At 47.0% G+C, this 13857-nt stretch overlaps 1 protein-coding gene across 7 annotated transcripts in view; it reads right to left on the reverse strand.

The window, feature by feature from the left end:
- Window positions 1-1200: 1200 nt before the first annotated feature.
- The window catches only part of FBXO31 (F-box protein 31), a 28184-nt gene continuing 15527 nt past the window's right edge, over window positions 1201-13857 (reverse strand). For 5 of the 7 annotated variants that reach the window (XM_075510966.1, XM_075510970.1, XM_075510968.1 and 2 more), the window contains 6 exons: window positions 12735-12902; window positions 11942-12016; window positions 10100-10209; window positions 9207-9360; window positions 8198-8562; window positions 1201-7004 (listed from right to left, as the gene is read on the reverse strand). In XM_075510966.1, coding sequence (XP_075367081.1) covers window positions 6782-7004; window positions 8198-8562; window positions 9207-9360; window positions 10100-10209; window positions 11942-12016; window positions 12735-12902 — 1095 coding nt within the window. In that variant the 3' untranslated portion in view covers window positions 1201-6781. The remainder of the gene's footprint in view (window positions 7005-8197; window positions 8563-9206; window positions 9361-10099; window positions 10210-11941; window positions 12017-12734; window positions 12903-13857) is intronic. The other 2 variants (XM_075510967.1, XM_075510969.1) reach the window with 1 other exon arrangement.

The following is a 13857-nucleotide window of genomic DNA, read 5'->3' on the forward strand; positions in this document are numbered from 1 at the left end:
ATTAGACATGTTTTACCATTTTCCCCTGCTAAGGCTTGAACGACCGCGTGATTATATGTAGAACACTTCATGTAAAGGAGTAGGGTCAGATGTGCCTTCAGCACCAGAAAATTAACACATGGGATTAGGGGAAGGTATTGGTGGTAAAAAAAAAAGGGGGGGGGGAAATGGAAGAGGTCACACATTCACAGAGGACTGCACTCGAGGAGCTGCAACAGCACACTCTGGCCTTGATTAACTACTGGCATTAAGGCAGAGGCATTTCCAGATCAGAAGTTCATGCGTGAACTTTGGTAATTTAGTGCTCCATAGCCAAGGTTTGTTCTCAAAAATAATAATGTGCCAAGAAACTTACTGGCAGAATTGGGTTGCATAACTGGAAGCACAACATCCACTCCAGCAAAGGCAGGACTCGGGCCATTCACACCGAACTGGGGACTCCGCCGTACGTCCTGGCACACGACCAGACACGAGACCTGCTGCACGAGGACAAACGACTCCTCGGTGGCAGCTGAGCTCATGCCACAAATTCTCCCATTTCAACATAATCACTCTTGTGGAAAAGCAGTGAAAGCAGTTCAGATCCGAGTGGGCGTGAGTTTGAAGGGAGGGGGGGGAAAACATGGAAAAAAGGCATAAGAAATACAGACGACTCTCGGCCTGATTCCATAAAGAAGGGGGCTTACACCATCATGCTGCCTCCCCCTCCTCATTCCTCGTGTTAGTTTTGTGCCAGCTGATCTCTTTCAGGCTAAGTAGAAGGAAGAATTAAAAAAAAAAAAAAAAAAAAAAAATCAGGATTACCACGTGCTTCCCTTCAGAAAAAGAAAGCTGTGGCGGGGAGGGCAGAAAGACATCATCGGGGCTCAGGTCATTAGTTCTGCTGGCCCCAGCATCTGCTGCGGGAGGGAGCCAGGCACCCAAGCACCCCGGGGCAGGAGCTGTGTGTGGCAGACGCAGGGGGAAGAACAGAAAACAGGGACTAGGGAAGAGTTGGGATTTCACAGCATGAGGTGTGGGGGTGTGTGCCTCGCATCTTCAAGAAATCAGTTTAACTGCTCACCAAGTACCCAAACAAGGGAAAATTAATTCTTATCGTGCGGTGGAAGACAGGCTGCTGCACATCAGAAGGGTGGAACTCGCCCGCTGCTTTCCTTTGGAATGAAAAAAAAAAAAAAAAAGGAAGCAAACAAACAGAAGTAAGTTCACAAAACTTTCCTTTTTATTATTTGAAACTGGAAAAGGCTCCTTGGGTAACAATGATCAGGTGTAAAAGTAACACACGCGTTTTGCTCAGCTTTCTGCTACCTGGGATGAAGTAGGCCAAGTGTTGCAAAGTCACATCTGGCTTTTATACAGCCTGTTCTCCTCAAACCCACAAACAAAAGTACAGGTAAAACCCCGTCCCTCAGACAGGGGAGCAGACCGGGCAGGCGAGTTGTTTAAACTACAGTTAATCATGTTCCACAGGGATGTTTGTGGCATGAAACCGAGGTGTTTGATGTCAAATGGCATTTTAGAAAGAAAAGCTCACCTTTTTCCTCTGCACTACCCTCTGTGTCAAGCAGGGGTCTGGTGTTTCACCTTCATTTTTAGTAAATACCACGGGGTAGTTTATAGAGACTTCTTTACACTCAAAGCCTACAGGAGATGCCCAGATTAATCCATTGGCGTCACGTTAAAGTGGTGAGTGCAAAATACACACGGAAAACAGGGTACACCTGCTTAGGGGAAGTAGGAATATTAATCAATGAAAAAAGTGCAGATTGCTTTAATCAAGCTAATGAACACAGCCAATCCGAGTGCTCTTTTCCTCAAAAATTAAAAAGACTGCAATCCAAACAAAACCCAGAATCATACATTTTAATTTAGCACACAGGAAAAAAAAAAAAAATAAAGTCAGTGGCACTCACAGTTTGGTAACTTATCTTCCACTCCACCGCCTGATCACACATCTCAAATATTTCACTGTCCAACTGGTAAGTTATGCTGTCTGTCTGGCCTGCAGCGCGAAGGCCAGCACGCAATCCTTTGGCAGCTGAACACGACAGAAGATTATTGGCCATGTGAGCAACCAGCTACAAGACAGAGTTAATATATTATCATTTCCTAAACTAGCAAGTTGAGATTATACAACCCATTTCCACACAACACCCAACACTCCCATTAAGTTCCACTAGTTTTAAATTAATAAAAAGCAATAAAAAGTCATCTTTGTTTAAAAGTAAACATTGAGCCAGCTGCATTTTGTTTTTTTCCTGGTAGCTTACACCTCCAAGCAAGCTTGCACATGAATTTGCTTTCTCCCCAGTACAAGTTTCCTAAATAATTGCCATCCGGCCTCTGCTGTCCCATTCCAGAGTAGCCACGGCAGCACCGCACTGCTCACTCCAGAAGTAAGCTGACAGCCCAAGTTACAAGTCATTCCATCCCTTTTCCTCCTCCTCAATAAAAAAAAAAAAAAGCCTGACAAGTCCATGTGGACTGCAGTGAGTCTCCTACAACCACAACGCCTGATCATAGCACATTTATAGCTATGAAATCAGGCCCAAGGCAAACAAACTGGCTGGATGAGGATCTGTGATGCTTCTGTTTTCCAGCTGGCCAAACCCATGTGTTTTGACAACACCGAAAGCGTGATCTATGAGCACAACACAGCCCGAGCACGTAAGCCAGTCACTTGCTTATTGCTCCTGAGCTAGAACTAAGCCCTAGGTTTTGCTGTGGCTATTGAGGCAATACTGCTCTGCAACCTCAATGCAAGCGCTCTGTTTATTCCAAAAGGCTTCTGCCAAGAGAGTATTCCTACCCCTGACAAGTTGTTTGCATCTTCCCCAGCACTTTCCACCCATCTGGGATCAAGAAATAAAGCCAATTGTCCCCAAGATTTTTCTACAGAGCAAACGGGACGAGGACACGTCAGCACCAGAAATTTATCACCATCTGCAAGGCACCACCACACATTATCCCTGTCGACAGCTCACAGAAATATCGCAACAAGCTGGACAACTAGGGTTCAGGAAACAAGCAGGGTACGCGCTGAGAAATCCTGCGCAGGGGGGTGGTACAGCCCGTACCAAACATGAACAAGTACAGCAAAAGATTGTACCGTTAGCACTGCTTCCCACGGGTACCACGAGGGAAGGCAGGACCGGGGCTGCGGTCGCATCCCTCTCGGCCACAGGCGATGCTCAGATCCAAACAGCCTGCCACTAAATCTGGCTGCACTCCTCTCGTTCGTTCCCCTCTCCCAATGCTTTCAGAGCTGCAAGTTATAACTCCTCATCGTGTTACTCTGCTTTTCTCTGAAAGGACTGATATAGCCACGCACAAAGGAGCCAGCAAAGGCAGAGGAGCACCCAGAGCATTTATGCCAGTCTCTCCAAATTCGCTGTCTTGACAGCTTTTCTCACCCAAAGCCAAATCAGAGGGAATTTTCTTCCGAAATGCCACAAAAGCCTGCCAGGCTTTGAGGAGCAGAAGGTGAGAAGAGAAGGCAGAGGAGGAGTATTAGTACAAAATTTGCTATTTTCATTGCCTTTGCTCTAGACAGAATAAAGCCACGGTGTATCAGCAGTTTTGCCTGTAATTAGGACTAGCACATTCTGACATTTTGAGGCCAATCAGGTATACTATAAATAAAAAGATGCTGCTACAGGGGCAAAGCTGAGCTGTGAAAAGTTCCTGCAGGGCATCAAGCCTCTTCAAAGCCCTTCTCTCCAGCCAGCCACGCAGGTCTCATCTTTGGAAGGGAGATGCTTAACACAGCCACTGAAAAGATTCGGAAGGGACAAGCCACAAGCAGGAGAACCGCTTTAGCCTGGAGAACAGGAGATGCACAACCTGTGCCAACAGCCAACCAACAGGTCCTCGCCCAAGTGACAAAGCAGACCTGTATTCTGCGAGCAAAACACTCCTGCCATCTGCTATCCATGGGTTTGCACTCCCCAGCAGACTCCTGCTATCAAGGGGAATTTAAGTTGCAGGTAACAACTACTAAAAGCATTTTATGACACAGCAGGCGAACATACCTACACCGCCTTTACACACTCAGCCAAGCCAACACAGCAGGTTACAAGGAGGAGACTGGCTACAGAGTCAGCGTCTGTACTTAGGAGACAGTGACTTGGGTCTCGGGCCAAGTGCCTGTAGTGCGTTCAATACTGTCTGGATTTTCAATCTGACTTAAAAAAATAAAAAGGAAAAACTGTTAAGTTACTTATGTAAAACTTCAGGATTTTTATTTTTTCAGGTGAGTGGGGACATTGAAAGAAGGAGAAATCCACGACCAGAACTATGGGTCCATTTGCAGCTGAAGCAGAGCTCGTTTTAAGGACAAACGATTGAAATAGCTGCCCAAGGGGACCTCTCTCATCCCTTTAGGCTGTTAGGGAGAATACAAAGCAGCCACATACTGGCTGCACCAGCCTAACAGCAAGCTCCAAGATAAACTGGCCACCCAGATGCCAACCAGACTCCTAATGTCTTTAGGTATCCCAGAAATCTGCATCATCAAGCTGGAAATCTCTGTCTGCACGATTAAGCACATGCTCTCCTCCTGCACACAGCTCAGCAGCTGCAGCAAAATGCTGAGATGCCCGATTTTAGCTTCAGCTCACATCTCTGCCCACACACTCGGAGAACTGCCACCCTTCCCTTCTCCCGGCCCTGCGTGACGGGGCGAGAGCCAAGTCAACTCTTCCCTCTGCTGATGCCGACAGGAATACCTCTAACAGGCTGCGCAGAAGCAACCTACTTTTTACAGCTTATTCACTAGAACGGTAATAGCACTTCAGATCCTCACCTCTAACACTGCGGCAGGTTTTCCACTACTGACAAAGCAGTAGGAAACAAAGAAAAAAGTGCCCCAAATCACCTTCCAATTCCCAGAGGTTTGTAAAACTATATCCAAAGAGACGGGAATTAATCCTGTGAGTGGCGTGACCTTCTGCTCAAAGTCTCTGCTGGAGACTCGGTTCTCACGCAGCTTGAGGGAACGCTCAAGAGCCAGAAACGGCAAAAAGCCCTTGTGAGAGTGAGAATAAAAGCTGCTCGGAGTCAGTGAAACTAGGCAGTGACTGAAACTTCTCCACAGAAGGGGCCTGAATCCTCCCAGCACAACACATGTACAGACACATTTACAAACCAAAACCTGAAGAAGATGTAAAGGCAGAGTTTTGTTAGACACTGATCCGGCTGGTAGCAGGAAAAGAAACCTGGAGTTTATCATCACAGCCAGAGAGCAACTGCAACAAAGGATGTATTTTGCCTGTAACCAAGAGCTTCTTTACAGTGCTCTTCTCTCCACACAAGGGTCCCTATCGTCTCTTCCTACACAGGATTAATAACACGCGCTGATGCAAATGCTGATGGTTTATAGCACAACTCACAGTAGATTAGCACTGGCCAAGATTTTCCTGCATAGGACAGTCTATGGGGAATCTGCTTCCTCGCCTGCAGCCCACACTTCCCAGTGGAGCTCAGATCTGCCAGAACACAGGTATCATGGAAAGAAATTAAGCCCAGGAGCTTTCTGTGGAAGCAGCAATCATCTGGGATGAAACAAGCACGACCAGAAAGGGAACAGAAGGGTCCTGTGAGTGGAGCAGCAGCACCCACCTGTCAGCACCAACCGTAAAAGGTGCCAGAACAAGCCACAGCAATATTAGGAGAATCTCTCATCGCTCCTTCAGACTGCGTAGGGCAACCTGATACAAGAATGACACTAAACTGGGGTCACATCAGTACCAGCGACACATGGCACCTTCTGCTGCCCATCACAGACAGGAGTCAGTAGGCTGCATTTGGGTTTAGTTGACAGTTTTCTTTTTTCTCCTTCCTTTACATTTTCAGGCCCAGTTTAAAAGATCTGAGGTGAACCTTTCAGGTACAAAACCAGTTCTGAATGCACCAGCTTCTGCAGTTTACACTCATTTCCAGTTCCCTACCCACCTCCTATAAGAAAGAAGAATCACATCCTCTACATTCAGGGAAACACCCAGACCTGGAGCCCCAGGGACAGCACGTCCACTAAGCTCCAGAAGCCAAGGCAATGCTACGCACACTGTCATTTACAGTGGGAATCCTCCCCTTACTGCCAAGCTGAGGGAATTCTCAAAAGGAAACCACCCACTCCAATTACTAAGCCAAGGATGCAGGTATTACACCAGCCTCTCTTGACAACGCTGCACCCAGAGAAAGGTTTCCGGAGAGGAGGACGTGCTTTGTCACTGCTGATGCAATTTATCATTAAGCAGCCAGCCAGTCTGCAGTGGTGAACCACACAGGTTTTCAGGAGGGTAAAGCAAGTCTCCCAGGAGGACAGATCAGCCTAGAGCACAGCAAAGGCTTAAATGAGTCCCTTCCCTGAAGAAGAGCTCTTTCCACAGGAGACTGCTAATGGTCAGAGCAGAGGGCTTGTGTCCATCCAGTCAATTAGATGTTCTTCTGATCCAGCTCTGACCTTGAGCTATTTTTGTTCCAATACATTCTTTCTGCAATAAGAAAGGTCTGTTTCCTCCTCTGCAGGATCCCTTCAGCTATACAAAGCTATGTTACAGACTGGGTAACAAGGACTGCTAGGGAGCAGTGTGGGGTGGCAGGGAGGAAAGGGCAGTCATGGATATTTTAACCGGGATGTGTACATTTGGGGTAAAAAGGCTTTATTAAAAGTGCATGCTTTTTTTCAGAGGTACCGAGAGCAAGGAATCCCCATCCCAGCCCTGGCTGGGGAGTGCAGCAGCCTTTGCAACCCCTAGCCCTGTCCATCACCAATCACCCGTCAAGTAGCCAGCGACTGAATGTTCTTCAGCATTTCATCAAAAGCCTCACGGGAAGGCGCTTCGGCGTTCTGGAATGAGACCTTGATCCGGCTGTAGAGACTGAAGGACTTCAGCTCCAGCCAGATGAATCCAAAGCGATCGTCATCAAAGAGAACAAAAACACCTGGTGTTCGCTCGGGGCTGGTGAAGCCGTGGCCAGCAATAAGCCCCGTCCCATAAAAACTGCAAGGAGAGAAAAATAGCAAAAAAGATGGGAGAACAGCCATAATTACCCAACATTTAAGAAAAAAAATTAAAAAAACAAACACAAAAGTATGATCAAGCCACTGTCAAACACACTGCCAGGTGCTACAGAACAGGGAGTTTCACACTCAGTCAGTTCTTATCACAAACCACAAAACACCGTTGATACCATTTTAAGAAAAGAAGCTCTCCACTGCTACTTGGAGGTTGCTGCTTTTGGCTATTCTAATTAGCACCTGCACACCAAGGCTGAATTTTTCTGTAGTTCAGCCCAGTAATCCATCTGAGATTTACTTCTGCAACCCAAGGATCAACCCAGGCCCAGACAATCCTCACAGAAAAGGAAAGGCATGTTGAGAGGGTGACCAGAGAGGCAAAACTTTGCAACAAAACCCAGGGGAAGGGAGAGAAAGAAAAATCTAAAAAAAGAAAAATCTAGCTGGAGCTGGGGAGGAGTAAAGGTCAGCTTAATCTCCAAGCAAGCAGCAGGTGGAGCAGGGTTTTATTCAAACACAACTCGGTTGTGACAGCCAAGGGCCTTCTGGGATTAACCAGCTAGTGGTAGGTTTTTCCATGAGGACAGATGTTTGGCTGAAGGTCACCTGCCTAAGCTTCAGTTTTTGGGCTCTTTCTTCACACTTCATTTAGTGTGCTGCTTCACTGACTCCAGGTCCCATTCAACAAGGCTCTCTGCACACTTGCATCTACTACTTAGGGTGCTCAGCACCTTCCAGAGCTGGCCCCAAGGCACCAGAGGCCAGGGAGGGGTGGGAGAGAGCACCGTGTTCTGACAGCCAAGGAACACAAATGACACACACAGAAACAGGAAGCAGCTAGAACAAATCTCTATATATACTAGCTGGGCAGCTCTGGGAAACAAAACATAGGGGAAAAAAGGGGGGGGGGTGTGGAACACAGGAGAGGTGCTAGCTTTAGAATTAACAGGATAAAGTCTAGCAAGGAAGTGGGATGGCAGATGACAGTGTGGGGAGAGGGAGCAAACAAGAGCGTGGCAGACAGGGCAGCAGCGGCAGAAAATCTGAGCACAAGGGGCCAGCAGGTCCACATGCAGGTGAAGGGCAAGCAAATACAGAACGCCTCAAAGACTTTCCTCCTTCCGTGTCAAAAGGTGACTGGCATGACTAGGCTATAAAACCACTAGTCCTCGTTACCAAATTCGGCAGGTCCGGGGGTAGTCTTCATTCCTCGATATGACTCCCATGGGCAGCACAAAGGGCTGGGAAGCTGGTGCCTTGTCCTGGGTCGTCCCTTCTGCCCCAGCTGCAGTCTCTTCCCCCTCGGCACCTTCTCCTCCCAGGGGCTTTGCAGCAGGGTGGGAGGCAGCCTGCTGGGAGCGGTCCTCTTCCTCCTGCCGGTGTTCCTGCTCTTGTTCCTCCCGACGCACCTGCTCCTGGACCTCCAGGACGATGCGAGAGAGCTCACTGAAATCACGAAGGTTCTCAATGTCAGGTAGCTGAAGAGGATGCGCCAGGTCAATCTCCACAGTCTGCTGCCCAGCTGGGATGTTGGGATCTCCCTAGAGAGAGAAGGCAACAGCATGGCTGCAGAGGCAGGGTGCTACAGAGTTCAGACCTGTATCCTCCCCACGTCCATCATCTGACTTCTACATACTTCACCCCCTCCTACAATCACCAAGTGGGCAACAAAAAAACCCCCTCGGACCTTGGTCATCGTTCCCTGAGCTGTCTACGTCACCTCTGCTTTCCCCCTCCCAGAAACAGAATTTTGAATCAAAAGCTACAAGCCACGCTGTACTTGCAAGGGTGAAAGAGAGCAAAGTCAAAGCTGCAACTGTATTTTGTCAGAATCCTTCCCTGCAGAGAGGAAGGAGCTCGCTAGCCTGGCTTCAGTGAAGAGCTGCCAACATTTGGTACCTGTTCCTCAGACACATGCGAGTGATCTCCAGTGACCTGCTACCAGCTGCTCACAGAAAGCAGCTGGAAGGGAGGGAAAAGGAAGGGGGAGCCAAGGTGGCATCATGAGAAACTTTGCAGAGCAGGTTCTAGCTACTCTGCACGTGTAAGATTCACCCAATGCCACCAATCCCCACGAGCAACACAGTTTGGGGTGGCAACAACTGACTTCCTCCCAGACAGAGATCCATGGCATCAAGAAGAGAATACTTTAACAAGCATCTGAGAGAAAGGAAAATGCACTCACGGTGATTTTAGTCCCCTTCGCTTTCTTTCCATGAAAGCTCAACATGACAATCTCGAGCCCATGGCTCCCATATGTTCCCTTGAAGAGACCTGGCTTTATAAGGTCATCAGGGCTGCTAGGAGGGAGGTAGATGCGTCGGTATGTCAAGCAGTTGCTGTGCAAAAAACAAAAGGTTAGAGATGTTAAGAGAGAATCCCTCGACACAAAGAATGTGTTTGCAGTCTGCTCTTCCACACAGCTTTGGGATGTCGTCAAGAGATAGGCAGGATCTCTGTTTTTAGCAATATCAACAAGCTTAACATTTTGCTTTAGACCTATGCAAGCCCTCCCTTCACTTCTCTCTACCAGCCCTTGTTAGCACACCAGGAGGCTCCTGCAGCAAGGTCACAGTAAACCTTCTCATTCCCTGGGATTTCCAGAGAACCTAAGAGTGAAGCATATTTAAACATCTGCTACAGCAAGGTGGCTGCTAGTAGAAGTTTGGAGTGACGGTTAAAAAACCTCCCAAGTTCTCAGGGACTGTCTGATTTCTGCCTAGCGCACTACAAAGCATATTGCTTACTAATACCGATAATAAGCAGATAGCTCCTTGGGATCACGGGTATTTGCTCTGTCTTCAAATTAAACACAGCTAAATCACTCAAAACGATCTTACTGTGCACAGTTATTGTAAAGAACTTGGAACCTTATTATCACTGCTGTCATTACATCTCATCTCTCTGTACAACTGGAAAGCACTGTACTTCACCATATCTTTGCACAGAGCCTGCAGAGACAGAACATTCCTCTGGCTGTTAAAGCCCACTGCAAGCACCCCATCTTTGGAACAAACCATCCAATGTGCTCTTGAAGTTGCATCAGCCTCAATACCTAGAAAGAGCTGGTGCCCTTACTCATATTGGCTGGTGTAGATGAACTTCATCAAGATGAGCTCTTGCATGTGTTCATGGAAGATGTCTTCCAGAGTCCGACCCCATTCTTCCCTTAGCCATGTACGGAATTCCTGCAGCACAAAGAGAAAAGGGGGAAGATAAAGGCATTTCATTTGCGACAGTGATGTACCCCAACATGACTTCGCCTCGTCAGCACGATTCACTGGCAGAGCCACAGAGAGGGCATGTGCTCTGCCAAAGACAGAGGATCATGGCTGGATTTGGGAACAAGCACGCGTTGCTCCAGAGCTGGCTGGGAAACATGCTTAACAAGCAGTGATAATGGTAACTGCCCTATACTTGCTGGACTCCACACAATAAACATGCTTCCCTTCAAATAAATTGCAGTTAGAACCAATATGCCGCCTCAGAATGAAAGCATAAGCATCACCTCTTACTGCAAAGTAGCTGATCTACTACTTCTTTACGTCCTGACTTACCTTGCAGTAACTCATTTGTGTGCCCAATAAGCTGACTCCTGTGCCCTATCCTGGCATGTTAAACATAAAAGGGGAAGCTTTTGAAAGGCACTGAAGATTTAGGAGCTTAAATCCTGCTGATTTAATACTGATGCATCTAAATCCAAAGGGTCCTTTGAAAACATCTCCTGAAGTACCTCTACACCAGCTCTGACAAGTTAATACCCTACCACAAGTTAGCATGATAACAGCTTACACTAAGATTGCAGCCCACCAAGTGATATTCCAAACCTGCTTTCTTTATCTTCTAAAGCCAGATCCTCCAATTACCATAATGCCACGCACACTTAACACGGTGCTTTGAAAGTATTAAAGCATTTCTCATCTGCTACAGAACCAGAAAACACTTAACTAAACCTTTCACCCAGCTGCTTCCCGTTAGTAGACAGACATTTTAAAGCGTTCGTTAGAAGCAACTGAACTATCAGATTTGTCACGTTTAACTAGCTGACAGCAAACACCACTACCTGGAACAGGTATTAGCTGAAGGTTTTCATCCTGACATTTATACCTGCACCTTAAAACACGTGGTTTGAGTCAGCTATACCCAGCAAGGCAGATTCCTGACACAGACATGGAATAAACAACCAAATGAAGCTTTTAATCCCTCGACCAAGACGACAAGCAGTAGAAAGCTGTCCCACTGACAAGCAGGTATTCAAATGCAGCTGGTGCTCAATATTAGGCCTCTGTCTGAAAGTCTTAATTATACAGACAGCAATACCACAGAGATCAGTGTCTGGTGAGTGCTGCATGGTGTACAATGCATGCTGCTGTGGACAATTCTTTGGACAGGCCTGCTATCGAACAGGAATGGTGTCACAGCACAGGAAGAAAAAGGGTGCTGGGGCTCAAAGAGCACCTTGCCACACAGAACTGCCCAAAACCGTTTTTCGCTCAACAGGATGGACATAACAGCCTGCTCCAACACTCTGCTACACATTGAGGTAAGGCACAGGGTCTCCACCCAGACATTCTGCAGGTGTAACACTGAATTGATATCCCATAGACTGGAGCCTTAAACCACACCTTGGCAAGTACTGAAGAGGTTCCCCAAGACCCTGCAATTCTTCAAATGTGGCCACTTGAAGTTTTGTTGCAAGTCACAGATCAATTCTACTCACTTAAAAAAGATTGTAGTGAATCAGCCAGAGGCTACTAGCCTGGGTTTTCATGTATGTTCAGATATAGAGAAATTAGAAGGCAGAAGGTCACCTCCCAGACCCTAATGTTAGCTAAGAGCTTAGGTAAGCAGCAATGCTTTATCTTCAGAAAGGGGACATACAAGCAGCCTTAACGCAGACTCTTGGCAAAGCATTCTTACCTCTTGCCTTCCACCTGACATCCGATGGTGATCTGTCTGGTTGCATTTCGTGGAGAACTCATCCTTCTTTACAATCTGTAGTTACCACGGAGGAGAATTTAACAAGTTACAGACCTGTTTAGGGATGCCTCAGATGATGCAACTAAGACTGCTTAGAGTAAATGCTTTACACAACAAGCGTTACTGAATTTGCTACAACAGAGAAATTATAAAGTGATACCGAGTGCATCAGCTACAGAATAGAGGAATAAAAGCAATAAAACCCCAATGCATTCTAATGAAAGATACTAGTTTTAAGTTGCTTCTCTATTTTAGCTTCCTTCTTCAAAGAAGAGGAAACAACCTCTCAGGAAGCTTTTCAAAGCATCCAATGTACTGAACGGATGCTACATCACCTTCTCAAGGTCTCATCTTAAGAGAGAGCTGTAAAACAGAACAGGTCTGTGTGTCTGCTTGGACACATTCACCAGCTGCACAAGGCCGTTTTATGTATCCTTTCCCCCAGCCTGCACACATACTGGTGCTCCCACTCCGTTCCAGCTCAACAGAAGACAGTATAACAGCCTTGCTGTACTATTGCCAGTGAACAAATTCAGAGTGGGGAACAGCCCACACAGCTTGTCAGACACATAATGAGCGTAAAGCTGGCATCCACACATACAACAAAGTGGTGAAAGCCACATCCCTTAAATAAAATTCTCATACAGTTTTTTGCTGAATCCATTTCCAGAGCCAATGTGCATGCACGCATACTGCACCCAGGACAGATGTTGAAAGTGCTAGAGGAGCTCACCTGGATATGGCCGTTATGAGGTCCCTTATGACCATACATACACTCAACCGTTGCACATTTCCTCTCCATGAGATGAATCCTGAAGAGAGGTTTGAATCTCATGGGATCATCAACATGAGGGTCATGAGGTGGCAAGTACATCCACCCGATGATGAACAAACCGTCTACCTGCAGAGCGATGGGAGACAAAGCATACAAGATCAGCCTTGCACGCTTTCTGTTGAGTTTGCAGCAAACAACCCCAGGGCCTATTCTGCAACAGGACAGGAGCTGTAGAACAGCTTGCTGCATTTCCAAACTGCTTTCCAGCAATTAAACCAGACCATATGCACTCACAGCACACCCTTGGTGAAGAGGGAGAGGGTTTCTTTACAAGGCTTTCTGCACCACTGGAAAATGATCAGGCCTTTATTACTGCAAACGACTTTGTGACGGATGCTTGGTGCACAGGATCCAGAGGGAGAGACTGCACTGAAGAGACTACACAGCTAGTCAAACTCTAATGGGTTTGAGAGCTCATGCTGGCAGATACTCGAATAGACGAATTCTGCTTCTCATGATTATCCATGCCTTTTGGACAAGGAATTATTTGGCTCTATTACTCACAGACAGCACAGAAAGCAACGATCTCCTCTGCTGAGAGGTACAAGTGCCAGCCCTCTTCCTGCACGCCTAACAGAATCCTTCCCCTCAAGCCCCGCAATTCCAGAGAAAGGGTATTTTCTAAACAGAGGGATCTGAGACAAGAGCAGAGCAGTGCCACAGAGGCACACTTGTCTTTATAAGGTCACAATATCATGTAAGTATTGGTGCACTTAGATGCACTCTTATACCAGTTCATGGAACAGAATCTAGCAAAGCCCAAAGGCCCCGTGATTTGTTACGCTTCAACTTGTTAGCTATTGAACCTTGGTGCAAAGAACAAGGGCTTCAGGCAAACTTCTGGCCCAGCTCTCACCAATGCAGAGTCGAGCGCTGATCATTAACTGCTCTCCCCAGCAGCACAAGAACTGCCAGACTCCACAGGTCTTACACCAGTATCACTACACCTGATGGATTAGTCTTAGACACAGCTGATGAAAAGTATAGTGAACTATAGGAAGGAGAGGTGCATGAACACAAA

This window comes from Mycteria americana, chromosome 8 (genome assembly GCF_035582795.1).
Source record: "Mycteria americana isolate JAX WOST 10 ecotype Jacksonville Zoo and Gardens chromosome 8, USCA_MyAme_1.0, whole genome shotgun sequence".
NCBI classification, from domain to species: Eukaryota; Metazoa; Chordata; class Aves; order Ciconiiformes; family Ciconiidae; genus Mycteria; species Mycteria americana.